Source organism: Rhagoletis pomonella, unplaced genomic scaffold (assembly GCF_013731165.1).
Source record: "Rhagoletis pomonella isolate Grant_MI unplaced genomic scaffold, Rhpom_1.0 Rhpom_scaffold_00010, whole genome shotgun sequence".
Lineage (NCBI taxonomy): Eukaryota > Metazoa > Arthropoda > Insecta > Diptera > Tephritidae > Rhagoletis > Rhagoletis pomonella.
In genome coordinates this window covers 35,996,377-36,010,030 of record NW_023458564.1, presented here as the reverse complement: position 1 = coordinate 36,010,030, position 13,654 = coordinate 35,996,377, and the positions used below count along the sequence as shown (strand labels likewise).

At 36.5% G+C, this 13,654-nt stretch overlaps 2 protein-coding genes across 2 annotated transcripts in view; one reads left to right on the top strand and one right to left on the bottom strand.

Annotated features, from left to right (window-relative positions):
• Positions 1-8,570, top strand: part of LOC118746297 — a 16,951-nt gene extending 8,381 nt beyond the window's left edge. The window contains exons 2-6 of the mRNA XM_036480143.1: positions 5,053-5,271; positions 5,341-5,556; positions 5,718-7,076; positions 7,145-8,350; positions 8,425-8,570. Of these exons, the coding sequence (XP_036336036.1) occupies positions 5,053-5,271; positions 5,341-5,556; positions 5,718-7,076; positions 7,145-8,350; positions 8,425-8,522 (3,098 nt within the window). The 3' untranslated portion in view covers positions 8,523-8,570. The remainder of the gene's footprint in view (positions 1-5,052; positions 5,272-5,340; positions 5,557-5,717; positions 7,077-7,144; positions 8,351-8,424) is intronic.
• Positions 1-8,716, bottom strand: part of LOC118746299 — a 47,888-nt gene extending 39,172 nt beyond the window's left edge. The window contains exon 1 of the mRNA XM_036480146.1: positions 8,629-8,716. The gene's annotated coding sequence lies outside the window, so the exon portion shown is untranslated. The remainder of the gene's footprint in view (positions 1-8,628) is intronic.
• Between the last annotated feature and the right edge of the window lie 4,938 nt (positions 8,717-13,654).

The following is a 13,654-nucleotide window of genomic DNA, read 5'->3' as shown; positions in this document are numbered from 1 at the left end:
AACAAAAAGAGATAGACCCATGAAAATGTATACTTATATGATCAGAATGTCGAGCTGAGTTGATTTAACCATGTCCGTCTGTCCGTCTGTCCGTCTGTCCGTCTGTTTGTATGCAATCTAGTCTCTCAGTTTTCGAGATATCCGCATCAAATTTGGTAGGTGGGTGTATTTTTATAATGTATTAATCATTTGTCGGAACCGGAAGAATCGGACCACTACAACATATAGCTCCCATACAACTGATTGTTCAGATATGAGATTTTTCATTATAACTTCTCCATTTATACAGCTACGAACATGAAATTTTGCAATACCTGCACCCATTATCAACAGAATACTTACAGTGAAAATTACAAAGATCGGGTCACTATAACCTATAGCTCCCATACAACTGATTGTTCAGATATAAAATTTTTCGTTATAACTCCTCCATTTATATAGCTAGGACCATGAAATTCCGCACTGTTTTCAATAATTATCAACAGAAAACTTACAGTGAAAATTAAAAAGATCGGGTAACTATAACCTATAGCTCCCATACAACTGATTGTTCAGATATGAGATTTTTCGTTATAATTCATCCATTTATGTAGCTAGGACCATGATTTTTCGCGAAAATAACAAAGATCGGGACACTATAACCTGAAGACCCCATACAACTGATTGTTCAGATATGAGGTCTTTTATCATAACTCCTCCATTTATGCAGCTAGGAACATGAAATTTCGCACCATTTTCACTCATTATTAACAGAATACTTACAGTGAAAATAACAAGGATCGGATGACTACAACATATATCTTCCAAACATCTGATTGTTCAGATATGGGATTTTACTGTAAAACTTCTTTATTTGAACAGCTAAAACCGATAAATTTCGTAAGATATTTTATAAATAATAATACAAATTCTACTGAGAAAATCATCAAAATCTATGCTGTATAAGCTTTATCTCCTATAGCACTGATTGTTAAGATACCAGTTTTTGCCATATATCTCCTTTATGTACGAAACTAAACCCAATAAATTGAGTTACCGGTTTACATACCGATCACATAGCGGTGAAAATCACTTAGATTGGTGTCATATAAAGTATATCTTCCATACCTCTGATTGTTTAGATGCGATTTTTATATAAGTATGTAACTCCTCTATCGATGTATGCAGATGTATTCAAAAGCAGTAATCTGCCAAAGTAAAATTTGCAGATGTTCATGAAAGGTATGAAGCCTTCGGCATAGCCGAAGACAGCGCTGCTCTTACTTGTTTCTATATTTTTTTGCGATCTTGCTTTGACCAGGGCTTGAACCCAGGTGCTGTAGAGTGGAAGCGCGCCTTGCTTACCACTACACCACTCATATTAAGGACTTATAAATATAGCTCAAATTGATAGGGCTTGAAAAATGCTTTAATTTGGTGTACATATTTATGTATTGACAGTTTAATTTTCTATGGTGTTCAGTGCCTTTTCTTTGCAACACAGAAAGAGAATTCTTTCACGCACCATATAAATCTATGTTTGTTGAATTTTAATAATTTTTGTACAAGGTTTGAAATGTGGACTTATATGGTGCGTGTTATATAATGCGCTAGACTTTTATAAAAAGATTATAAACATCGAATTAACAAAAGTAATTTTGCCGAAACATTATTTCTTCTCTCACTGCATGTATGTATATTTTAGTTTTTTGTTTAAAATGCACACCAGCCAGGTATGTAACAAATACTGAAAAAGTGATTTGGGAGTTTGTTTCTAATAAGTGGAGTTTGTTAATTGCAGAGAAGATGGACCGAAAATCGCAAATTGAAGTGCGTATATTTTTTAACATCGTATGTGAAATTTGTAAGAAAAAAGTATAACGGAGATCACTCGACGAATTTACAAAAGTACATTTTACAAAAACATATAAAAATTTAATATATGTATGTAAACAAAAAAAACTTAGGTATTTAGAAATTGCTATATACTAGAGGTAAAAATAAAGTACTCGAATCTAAAGTACCTGAGTACTTTGGAGGTGCTAAAGTACTAATGTATTTAGTACGAGCAGATGGCTAAATACTTATAAGTATTTATATGTACATACTAAATACTAATGTGGTCGATTATCACTACAGTGCACGCGCCCTTTTTTTAACGCCAATGCACGCGTGGCCTACTATAGTAGACCATCTTTAAATGTCAGTAAATGTTTTTTTAGATAATATTTGAATGAAACTTTTAGTTAAGATCATATACTGATCTATTACGTTTACGATCACAAACTAAAATTTTTTCATAGCAAGTAGGAATTTGAAATAAAAAATAATTTATTTACATACCCTCTATCTGCACAAACTTAATTTTTCAAGAGAGCAAAAAAACTTGTTTGACAGCTATTTTTAAAAGTGTTAATAATTAAAGGTACCCACGCATGTCTTAAAAATTCGCGCTATATATTAAAACTAGGATTTTACTTTTAATTCATTGTATTTTAGTTTAAAGATCAGATAGAGGTTATTGCAATTCGAATTGTAACTATTTATATAAAAAAATGTACCGATAGCGGGTTTTGCAGAATAATGAAAATGACAGTTATTTTTATATTAAACTAAGATCTTAATACATAAATCATTGGTCTGCAAACTCGTTCCCTTATATTCCGACGCGCCCAGGTAGCCACATAATTCTAATGGTTTTTCTGTGTCGAAAGAGTATTTCACGTGATTTCGAAATTATAATGAGAATCATTAGCACTGTTAAAGAGGGCTTCGATGACTGATTTACTCTCCGTGCATATGAGGAAATTTCCTTCGTTTTTAAAGGCGAAACGTACAGCTTCTAGTAATTGTAAATGTCGAAGATTGGATTTTCCGGTAACATATACAAACCAACATACATACATAGGCACATGTAACTTACCTGCCATAAAAAATGTTAATTTTATATTTTTCAATTCTACAGAATTTTCTCTTTCATTTAGTACCCATATTGTTATTCAACATTGCCCTGACATAATCATATCTTTGAAATTTCAAAGTCCTTTTAAAAAATCCTGTCGCCAGAGAGAAAAACTAAAAACAGAGTCTTATATACTTAGCCCCTAGTTTTATGGGTATATATATTTTTTTTTTGATAACTGACTTTTGCTCGGTGTAATCAATATTATCATCTACTTGATTTTTATGAGTGCTACTTTCAAATAAATATCTTCGTTATGCCGATGATTTGTGAAACTTATCTCGAACAAAACCTCAATGATTCCCAACATTTCAATGCAATTTTTAATGAACAGATAACGTTAAATTTAATCAGTGTTATCATTAACTAAATTTTTCGAAAATGTGAATTATGTCACTTTCGGAATAAACGGCTCATGTATGTGTCCTTTATGGAAAGTATTAATAACTTACGTTGCATTTTAGCTATCCTCTCATTTTCTTTTCGTGGTAGAATTCAAAGGATATCTGGATTATCCTTAATATGTCGTAGGAAAACTTTTCTAAGTTCAAAACCATCCTACAGAAAATCTTCGACTAATAATCACAAAACAATAACATTTATCGTACTGCAAAAACATTGGCTTTAACTTTAAAACTTACGAAGGATATATACTTATTTTTAACCGACTTCCAAAAAAGGAGGAGGTTATCAGTTCGTCGGAATATTTTTTTTTTTTTTTTTTTTTTTTTTATGTATGTTACCGCATAACTTTGGACCGCGTCAACCGATTTCGATAATTCTGAAAAGGTGGTGTCTCAGAGGTGGTCCCATACTAATCTCGTTAAGATCCGATCAGCGGATCATGAGATATATATATATATATTTTTTTTTTATATGGGAGTTGAAGTCGGTTTCTTTTTGCTAAAAATTACTAGTATTATAAACCTTTTAGCCAATTTGTCTTTTTATGCTTGTCAAAGTATGCTTTTTGTATCATTGAGTAATTAGCCGAACTAGGAATACGAATTTATCATAAATAAATTAATAGTAATAATAATAATAGATTGGCGATTACACATATGTTAGCGTTTGGCCGAACTTCTCCTCCGATTTGTGGCGTGCGCCTTGATGTTGTCACACAAAGAGGAACCTACAATTTTACGCCCGACTCCGAACGGCGATTGTATTTTTATTAGAAGCTATTTTTCATGGCAGAAATACACTCGGAGGTTTGTCATTGCCTGCCGAAAAGCGATCGCTTTTAAGAAAAAAAACCTTTTTTCGAAATTGTGTGCGATGTTGCTTTGACGAGGGCTTGAACCCAGGCGCTGCGCAGTGGAAGCGCGCACTGCTTACCACTACACCACAGCGGTCCATAAATCAATTATTCGGGAAAATTTTATGACTTGCAAATGCGCTGGAATTATTATCATCATTATACATCACTTTGTGCAGTATCGATATACATACATAGGTACATATCGCTAGTATAGTATGGAAAGGGAGTATCTCACATCGTGGCTGAAAACTAACTGAAACTAACTAAAAGTTTTTATTGCATAAAACGATGTGGGGACTCATAATTCGATGATTTGCATCATAATCAATGCGAAAGTGAATTTTGGATGTTTAGTTTACAAATGAATTTCATTAAATATTTCAAGCTGCAATAACACATATTTGATATAAACCTTAAGCAAATACTTCAAAGATGTATGAATTGTTCACGCGACAGTCGGGTCTACGTAACCGGAACGACTCAGATTTATATCTGGCCAAGGACTGTCTGATTTTTATAAATTAAAGAAGCAACTTTAAAATAACTCCTCCAAAAGACCCCCTGAAGTACGCCCTATAAATCAATTTGTGCCACTCCATTCAAAACAGAAAGGAAGAAGGACTATAGACTGGAAGGCCTCTTGACTGTCAGGAAGGCCTTTCGGAAGGGCTTTTAATTCCTGAAATTATCTACGGGGATACTATAATAACAATATGTACTATATAAATTTGTAATATGTACGTACATATATGTAAATACATACTTATGTTGATGCTGTTAAGAATACAAACAAATGCATAAAGGGCAAGACAAAGTGAATTAACTCATTATTTTTTCGTATCTATTGCAGAAAGTGGACGACTATTTGTTTGGGGAGAGAATTACTATGGCCAGCTGGGTATTGGTAGCCAATCGAATAACAACAACAACAATAATAGCAAAAGCAACAGTAACACAAGAAGTAATGGCGATATAATTACTAAACCAACTTGTGTAAAGTCACTGAAAACATTGGGTTTGAAAATAGCCGACATCGCTTTTGGCAACGATTGGTCCATAATACTCACTCGTTCGTATTATTACACAATTTCGACAATCTATGAACCGCGTAGTTATTTTTACCGTTTCGTTATTGCAGATTCAAACGAGTTATTCTTCAGTGGGCGCAGCGTATTTCCAGCTGAATCGAATGTAGCGCGTAATTTTACCACGGCCACAGTGGCGAATGAGCAATGTGAAATTATTCGCAAACCATTTCGAATCGATGAGTTGGACGATTATCTGGCAAAGAATGAGGACGCGGAGTGTTATACGAACGTATTGGCCGGCAATGAGCATTTCGTGCTAATGACTAGTAAGCCATTTGACATACTACGTACATATGTATCTATTTAGACGAGATTTTTTATGTAAACTATGGGTACTAGAGTGAGTATGTACATATGTATAGATGTATATTTGTGGGCGCACATTTAAATGATTTTATGAAATTTACATGAACTCTGTATATTTCAGGCTTTGGGCGCCTCATTGCATGGGGATCTAATCAAAACTACCAGCTAGGCTTAACCAAACATGATTCCGTTCAAATGCCCCATGAAATAAACCTGGGTGCGCCAGTGCAACAATTCGTGTGTGGTCCGGAATCAACGCTGGTGCTCACGACGACCGGAAAGCTCTTTTTCACCGGCCACCTTAACGAGTTTGTTTTTTCACAGTTTACTGAACTTCAGCAAAATCTCGCACCTACGGAACAAATCATTTTTATGCACATATCGAAAACGAATGAGATTTACATCGTGACCAATGCTGGTAGCATCTATCGCAGTACAGAGTCGTTGCGTACAAAGAGCTTAATATTTCAGCGGTTCTACGATTATGACAGCGAAGAAAATGGGCCGATATGGAAATTGTTGAAAGGATTCTCTTTCTATGCGGTTCTAACAAAAGCCAACAAATTTTACACTACATTCTCAGAGAGCGGTCATCACCTCAAAACGTTTCGTGAGATATCTAAATTCAAAAATTTACGACTTCTCGATGTGGCGGTGGGCAATCAGCACATATTAGTGCATGGTTTACCACGAAATTCTACAATCTCGGCAGCTGTGGGGCCTGGCTATGAACCGCATCGTTTCTCCAGCCGCACTTTCGTTATGTCTGCGACGCTATTGGATGGGCCTGCAGAAAGAAACCAAAACAGGGAAAGCAAAGCAGTAGCAGTTGAAAATAAATATAACGAAACGATTGAGAAGGATGCCGCGATGATAGCCGATGTTAATAGTAACACGATAAACATCGAAGGTGACGGCAAACTTGGACTAGCAGAAAAAAACAGAGAAACAGATACGACAACCAAAAACGATGTTGCCGAAGTGAAGGCGGAAGAATTTGTTTCTGATGAACTCGGAGTCGAAGAACTAACTAGGGAACATCTTAATGGCGAAATTTCTGCAAATAAAGGCAACACCATGGGGGGACTAAATGAAAATAAGAACCACAGCGGGGATATAGAAGATACACATTTAATCACCTCCGCAGCTGTTATAGAGCATAATGAAGCAAGCTCACCATCTGGATCGGAGAATTCGAAAAAATCCAGACACTCAGTAAAATTCTCACCTACATCTGCAAGCAAAGCATCACCTATAAGTGACAAATTGTTGAGACCACACACTCCCTACCCGGAGAGCTGCACAACGGCGAGTACACCGACGACTATCAAGAAAACACCATTACGTAACTATTCTTATGAAGCTGCCATGGAGCACGACCATATTGACAGCACGTCACCAGCTCTGATGGATAGCTTGGACAATATACCTGAAAGTACAGAGGCCGAAAGTGAGATTAGGGGTGTTAGTGTTAAAAATGGTAAGTTAATAACTCATAACACAATTTACTATAAATAATTGTTTTTTGTATTTCTTTGGTCGTGAAAGCACTCGCTTCGTCCCCTACACTCCCGTTTGAGGAAGACGAACAATTAACTGTAGAAATCAACACTACAACAGATCCACTAAACAGTACCATTGTCGTTAATGAAATTCGCTTCATAAACAATGGGGTCGACGTAACAGATAATGTTAAGGCGCAATCGTTTGAAAGAGATGACACTGAAAGCACTTTAGATTCTTTAGAAGAGCAAGCGGAAGACATCGATAGAAAGTCAAATGGAACACCGAATGAGATAGATAATAGTGCAAATACAAATGCGACGGAACCACATAAGACTCAAGTTGATGTCACGGGGATGAGTAATAAATTTAAAAACGCAGTAGATGAAATTGAGTCAGGTGTAGAAAACACAGTTCAGTCGAAAATAACCGAAATCAATGAAAATGTCACGATGTGTAAGGATATTTTATCTAAGCAGGCGGAGCATATTGAGGAAGACATAACATCGGCACCAACTGAGCTAATGTCACACACTGAGAAAGTAAGCAAGACTTTTACTGACAAAATTGGAAACGCAGCCAAGAAAGCAGCTGCCACTGCTTCCGATGTGCGCCACTCTCTGGAAAGTGCAGCAAAAGGTGCTACATCAGGTGCGCTAGATGCTGTTGAATCAGTAGGAGAAAATGCTAAACATGTTGCCAATGATGCTATGAACACAGTGGAAGGTATAGGAAATAGCGCAAAAAAGGCGGCAACTGGAGCAAAAAATGCCGTTGGGAATGTATTTATCAAGATGTCTGATGGAACCAAAGATGCTGTAGACTCTGTAGCAACCAAAATTGCTAATGAAGTTCAAAGCGCCAAAGAAAATATCAACACCATGTTGCAAGGTAAAGTCCTTAAGCCACCTCCCACTGAAGAAGATGCGGTGTCATCAGCATCGGACGTTGCATCTAAGGAAGGTGCTAAAACCAATACTACCACAGGAGAAGATGATGAACGCACAACAGCATCCGTAAATTCAACACAAAACTCGACTGGTAACCCTTTTGAAAATAGCAATCCCTTTGAATCTACGAATCCTTTTGACGATGTTATCGAACGCAGTAAAAAAGCACTACAAGACGAAGCTAATACTTTCCAACAAGAAGTAGTTCAAGATACAGAGAAGGAGAAGGGAAAAGTACGACAGTTCTTTAGCGATTTTCGTGGAATATCCTGTCGAAATGAAAAATCGGTGGAAGTCGATGGTCAGTTGTTTAAAAGGCTAATATTGTTTACATATCTAAAAGACGACTTTATTATGTGATTTTCTATTTTATAGATGATCCTCCTAGGTATTCAGTCGAAGACAAGTACCCCACAACACGTCGCGACAACTCAAACCAAGAAAACACGTCAAAAGTTTGCTCAATTTTGTAAATTCTCCTTAATATATCTTCAGTCTAATGTATGCATTTCTCTATTAGTTACCGTATAATATAATGACACAATTTATTATACAAATATCACGTATAAAAAGGCTTACCTTAAAAATTATACACGGTGAAATTGTAAATCAGATTTTGCACAAAATTCGTTCAAATCAGCTGTTAAATAAACATAGCGAACTTAGCTGTGGTTTAAGGATACAACATAGAGATGGCATGCTAAACAGTTTACCCATGTATCGATCAAGGCGTATTCATATAAGGTGGTATCGATTCAACGAAGACAATTAAATGCGAAGGTACACAATTGGGGTGTTCACAGTTCGTTCCAAATAGTGTCTCAAAATATGCGCGTTCCTTATCTCCCAGAAATAGTCAGAAAAAGTCCGAAGTAGTCAGATTTAGTCCAAAAAGCGTTCCTTAACTCGGAAATGACAGCAAAAATGAGAGAGCAACAGTCAGTGAGAGCGACTCTCATCAGTCCGAAGTAGTCAGATTTAGTCAGAAGAATTTTTTCTGGCAAAATCCTGAAAAGTGTCAAACTCAACTGAATTTAAATTAACGGAAATTAAAGAATACGCAAAAAGTGAGAATAATCTAAAAAGTAAAAGAAATGAATTGAAATTGGAAGGAGGCAAAAAATAGTTGATATAGCAAGAGTTTATTGTGCTTGTGCTTGTGTGAATGTGTTTTGTACATACATTTCTGTTCTTATTTGACGTTAGTTTTGTTGTTGCCATTCATTGGACTAAAAATTTGGTTTTTTGCGTTCCTTTACTTTTCCTGTTACTCTCTTTTAGTGAGCGCATTTTGCTTACGCTCTGGCATTTTGACACTTTTCAGATTTTAGTCCAAAAAGATAAGGAATGAACCTAATGTAGACGTCTACATTTTAAGACGTTTTCTAACCGTAAAATCTGTGGTGTTGTTGTTTCCCATACAAAATTGGAAAACGACGCCGTCTACATTTTGTCACACTCAAAGGTATGTTTTTTACGCGTCTACATTTTGCAACCTCGCAGCAGAGTTGCATTATGGCAATACTAATCACATTTTTTTTTATATATTGGGCACGTTTTCTGTATTTGCATTTAATTTGAGCGCAATTTCTGATGAAAAGAAACAAATCAAGGAAAAGAAATAACAAATATTACAAATTGGTAATTAAGTTAAATAATTACAATTTTTCAGAAACATAATCGAAAGGCGACATATAAAAAATGCACGCAAGGAAGAAATGTCTGGCAACACCAGCAAAGTTTTGAGACGATTTTGCGACGACTGCTAGAAAGGGGTGCTCACAGTTTGATGCTAAAAATGTCTCAAAATGTAGACGTCTACATTTTCAGACACAATTTGGAACGAACTGTGAACACCCCAAATATGCGTTGGCCGGCAAATGAGTCACGCCGACAATAGGCATGTTTTATTCAACCATCCCAAGCAAGTAGCTAAATCTTGGTCAAATAAAACGAAATTAGCTTTTCTCCTTTTTAAGCCTATTTTTGACAGTTGTTTGACTGCAAATAGTGTCAAAGTAAGTTTTTGCCTTTTTCTGATTGGCTTAGGGAGAAAATTTCTGATGCTGAATGTCAATGCCTCTTGTTTAACATACAAGCCAAGATAGCTTTTCATAAGCCAAAATAATTATGTTGGGTAAGTCCTCTATACAAAATAAGCTAATAGCTTAAATTTCTGGACAAATAAAATACGGCTAATGTCAAATAAAATTGAACACGTGCGTTTGTACGACAGCTGTTAAGGCCGGTCCACATAGAATTTTCGCGTTGCCTTTAGCGTTGGCGTTGGTTTGACAGAACGCACGTTTAAAGTATGTTTGCTACAATGAACGCCTGGCAGCGAATGCTTGGGCCCCTTAATTAACACACTAACATAGGCCCGTTTACATACAACTTTGGCGTTGCGTTGGCGTTGGCGTTGGTTTGACAGAACGCACGTTAAAAGTATGCTTGCTACAATGAACGCTTGGCGGCGAATCCTTGGGCCACTAAATTAACATATTAACGACAGATAAATTAATATTTCATATCAATAATTGCATTAAAAACGATATTTCTTGCCCGCACTTGATTAAAAAGGAAAAATATTTCACATAATTTTATTTATTCGCAACAGCTGACGAGCGACGCACGCGAAAAGTTGAGAGTTGGCCATCTTTTTGCTTTGTGTTGGCGTGAGCGTTGTCGAATTTTGGCTATGTGGACGGCTGCATTTGAATTCATGTATTCATAGTCAGCTGTTGAAGCGACGCCAACGCCAACGCAACGCCAAAGTTCTATGTAAACGGGCCTATAGAATTTTCGCGTTGGCTTTAGCGTTGGCGTTGGTTTGACAGAACGCACGTTTAAAGTATGTTTGCTACAATGAACGCCTGGCAGCGAATGCTTGGGCCCCTTAATTAACACACTAACGACAGATAAAATAATATTTCATTTCAATAATTGCATTAAAAACGATATTTCTTGCCCGCACTTGATTATATTTCACATAATTTTATTTATTTGCAACCGTTGACGAGCAACGCACGCGAAAAGAGAGTTGACCATCATTTTGCTTTGTGTTGGCGTGAGCGTTGTCGGATTTCGGCTGCATTTGAATTCATGTATTCATAGTCAGCTGTTGAAGCGACGCCAGCGCCAACGCAACGCCAAAGTTCTATGTGGACGGGCCTTTACAGACGACGCCGTTACATGAACCAATTAGAACAGATCTGACCGGTTGAGAAGCAGCCATTTGAAATAGCGATTGAGAAAAAAGTTTGTGACGTTCGTAATATTGAAGTTGCTATTTCTGTTTTGCTCCTTTCTTTATGTGTATTTTGTCGGTGGTTTACTTCAATGATAATTTTTTTGTGCAAATTTAATTAAAATGAAGTGCGTGGTCATTGGAACACTACAAAAATAATAAATTGGTTAGCACAAACATGTGCTACAACATTGCTTGCATTTTTTTTTCTTTATGTTTGGTCTTCATATTCCTTGTTTACTTTTCACAGAAAATAACATGGCGCCGAAATTCAAATGTCAGCCAGAAAATTACTTTTTTCTTTTGCTTCATCTTGTCAGATCTTGTGTAGTTGGATCATGACGCCGTTACGAATGCGTTAAAGGCCCGTCCACATACAACTTTGGCGTTGCGTTGGCGCTGGCGTCGCTTTGACAGCAGCGCGAGTAACGCCCGTGCTTGCTACAATGAACGCGTAGCAGAGAATACTTTGGTCACTAAATTAACATACTAGCGGCAGATAAATGAAAAAATTACATCAATAATTGCATTAAAAACTATATTTCTTGCCCGGATTTGATTAAAAATGAAAATAAAATCACATAATTTTGATTATTTAGAACAGCTGACGAACGACGCACGCGAAAAGTTGAGAGTTGGCCATCTTTCTGCGTTGTGTTGGCGTTGGCGTTGCCCAACTTTGGTTATATGGAGACTTTCATATAAATGCATGTATTCATAGTCAGCTGTCGAAGCGACGCCAACGCCAACGCAACGCCAAAGTTGTATGTAAACGGGCCTTAACGCAGTTGCAGTCGAAAGTAACCAACTCGCTACTTTTCTGTTACGTTCATGCGTTCACATTTGAAATTACTTTTGTTGATATGCGTATCAGCAGTTTTTTGTTTACAAAACAGTGAGCGGCACAACGCAAGGTGTGTAACATCATATTTTTCAACGTCGTCAACACACTAACGGATCAACGCAACGACGCAGCAAATAAAATTATGTACCTTCAACTTAAGGCCGGTCCACATAGAACTTTCGCGTTGGCTTTGGCGTAGGCGTTAGTTTGACAGAACGCACGTTTTAAGTACGTTTGCTACAATGAACGCCTGGCAGCGAATTCTTGGGCCACTGAATTAACGCACTAACGACAGATAAATGAATATTTCATATCAATAATTGCATTAAAAACGATATTTCTTGCCCGCACTTGATTGAAAAAGAAAAATATTGCTCATAATTTTATTTTTTTGCAACAGCTGACGAGCGACGCCCGCGAAAACTTTAGAGTTGGCCATCTTTTTGCTTTGTGTTGTCGCGAGCGTTGTCGAATTTTGGCTATGTGGTCGGCGGCATTTGAATTCATGCATTCATAGTCAGCTGTTGAAGCGACACCAACGCCAACGCACCAATGTTCTTGTGGACGGGCCTTTACTAGTATTTTTTGTTTGCTTTTAGCGGACCATTGTCAAATTTCAGCTTATAGCTTAGTATCCAGCTCTTAAGAAAACGGTCAAGAAAAAATTGCCATTATTTCGCGTGTGTGTCCAAGGAATTTTGACATTTTTTATACCTCACAGCCTGTTGCCTCACTCTTTCCTCAAGAAATAATGGAGCGGGCATATATTTCTGTTGCAAACCTGGGTTGCCTTGTGCTCTTTTTTCACAAAAAACTTTAGAAAACCGTAGTAGAAAGCGTACTAAATTTCTGAAGAACTGCGTACTGCCTTAAGGAAATTTGACTCAAGAAAATTTCTTAGCCATTTCTTGTACGTCATTTTATATGGAGTTTTTGCTTTTCTTAAGAGCTGGATACTAAGCTTATCTATCTAGTGGCCATTGAGATAAAACAAAAATTTAAATTGGGTGGCGTCCGCTCCCTTCTACTGATTTGAAAGGAGACAACTTTTTTTGGCGGCAATTAAGGTAAAAGTGCATTTCAGCGGAACCATGCCAAAATTGACCAAAAAATCAAGAGGGGTATTAATCGACGCGTTTTAACGCGAATAATAATAATCCGAGACCGGAAATTAATATTTTTAATTTATTAGAGATTTATTTGCCAAAAACACTTGCAATTTTCGCGCTATGTTTTGATGAACTTGACGCAAATGAATGGAGTAAATGAACTCAACTTAACACGTAATTGATAGTTTTTATACATTTGTGATATTTTAACGGTAAATTTTTACCAAATTCTGTATTTTTTTTTAGTTATTTAAAGTTACTTCCTAATTCTTTATAAGAAGAATTAATTGGCCAGCAAAAAAGCTTAAAACGCTCCAATCTTGGATTAATTTATAAAATTAAAAATCAATTTCAATGTTCTTTAAAAAATTAGTGATAGATTTATATGTTATGCCATTAGTATTT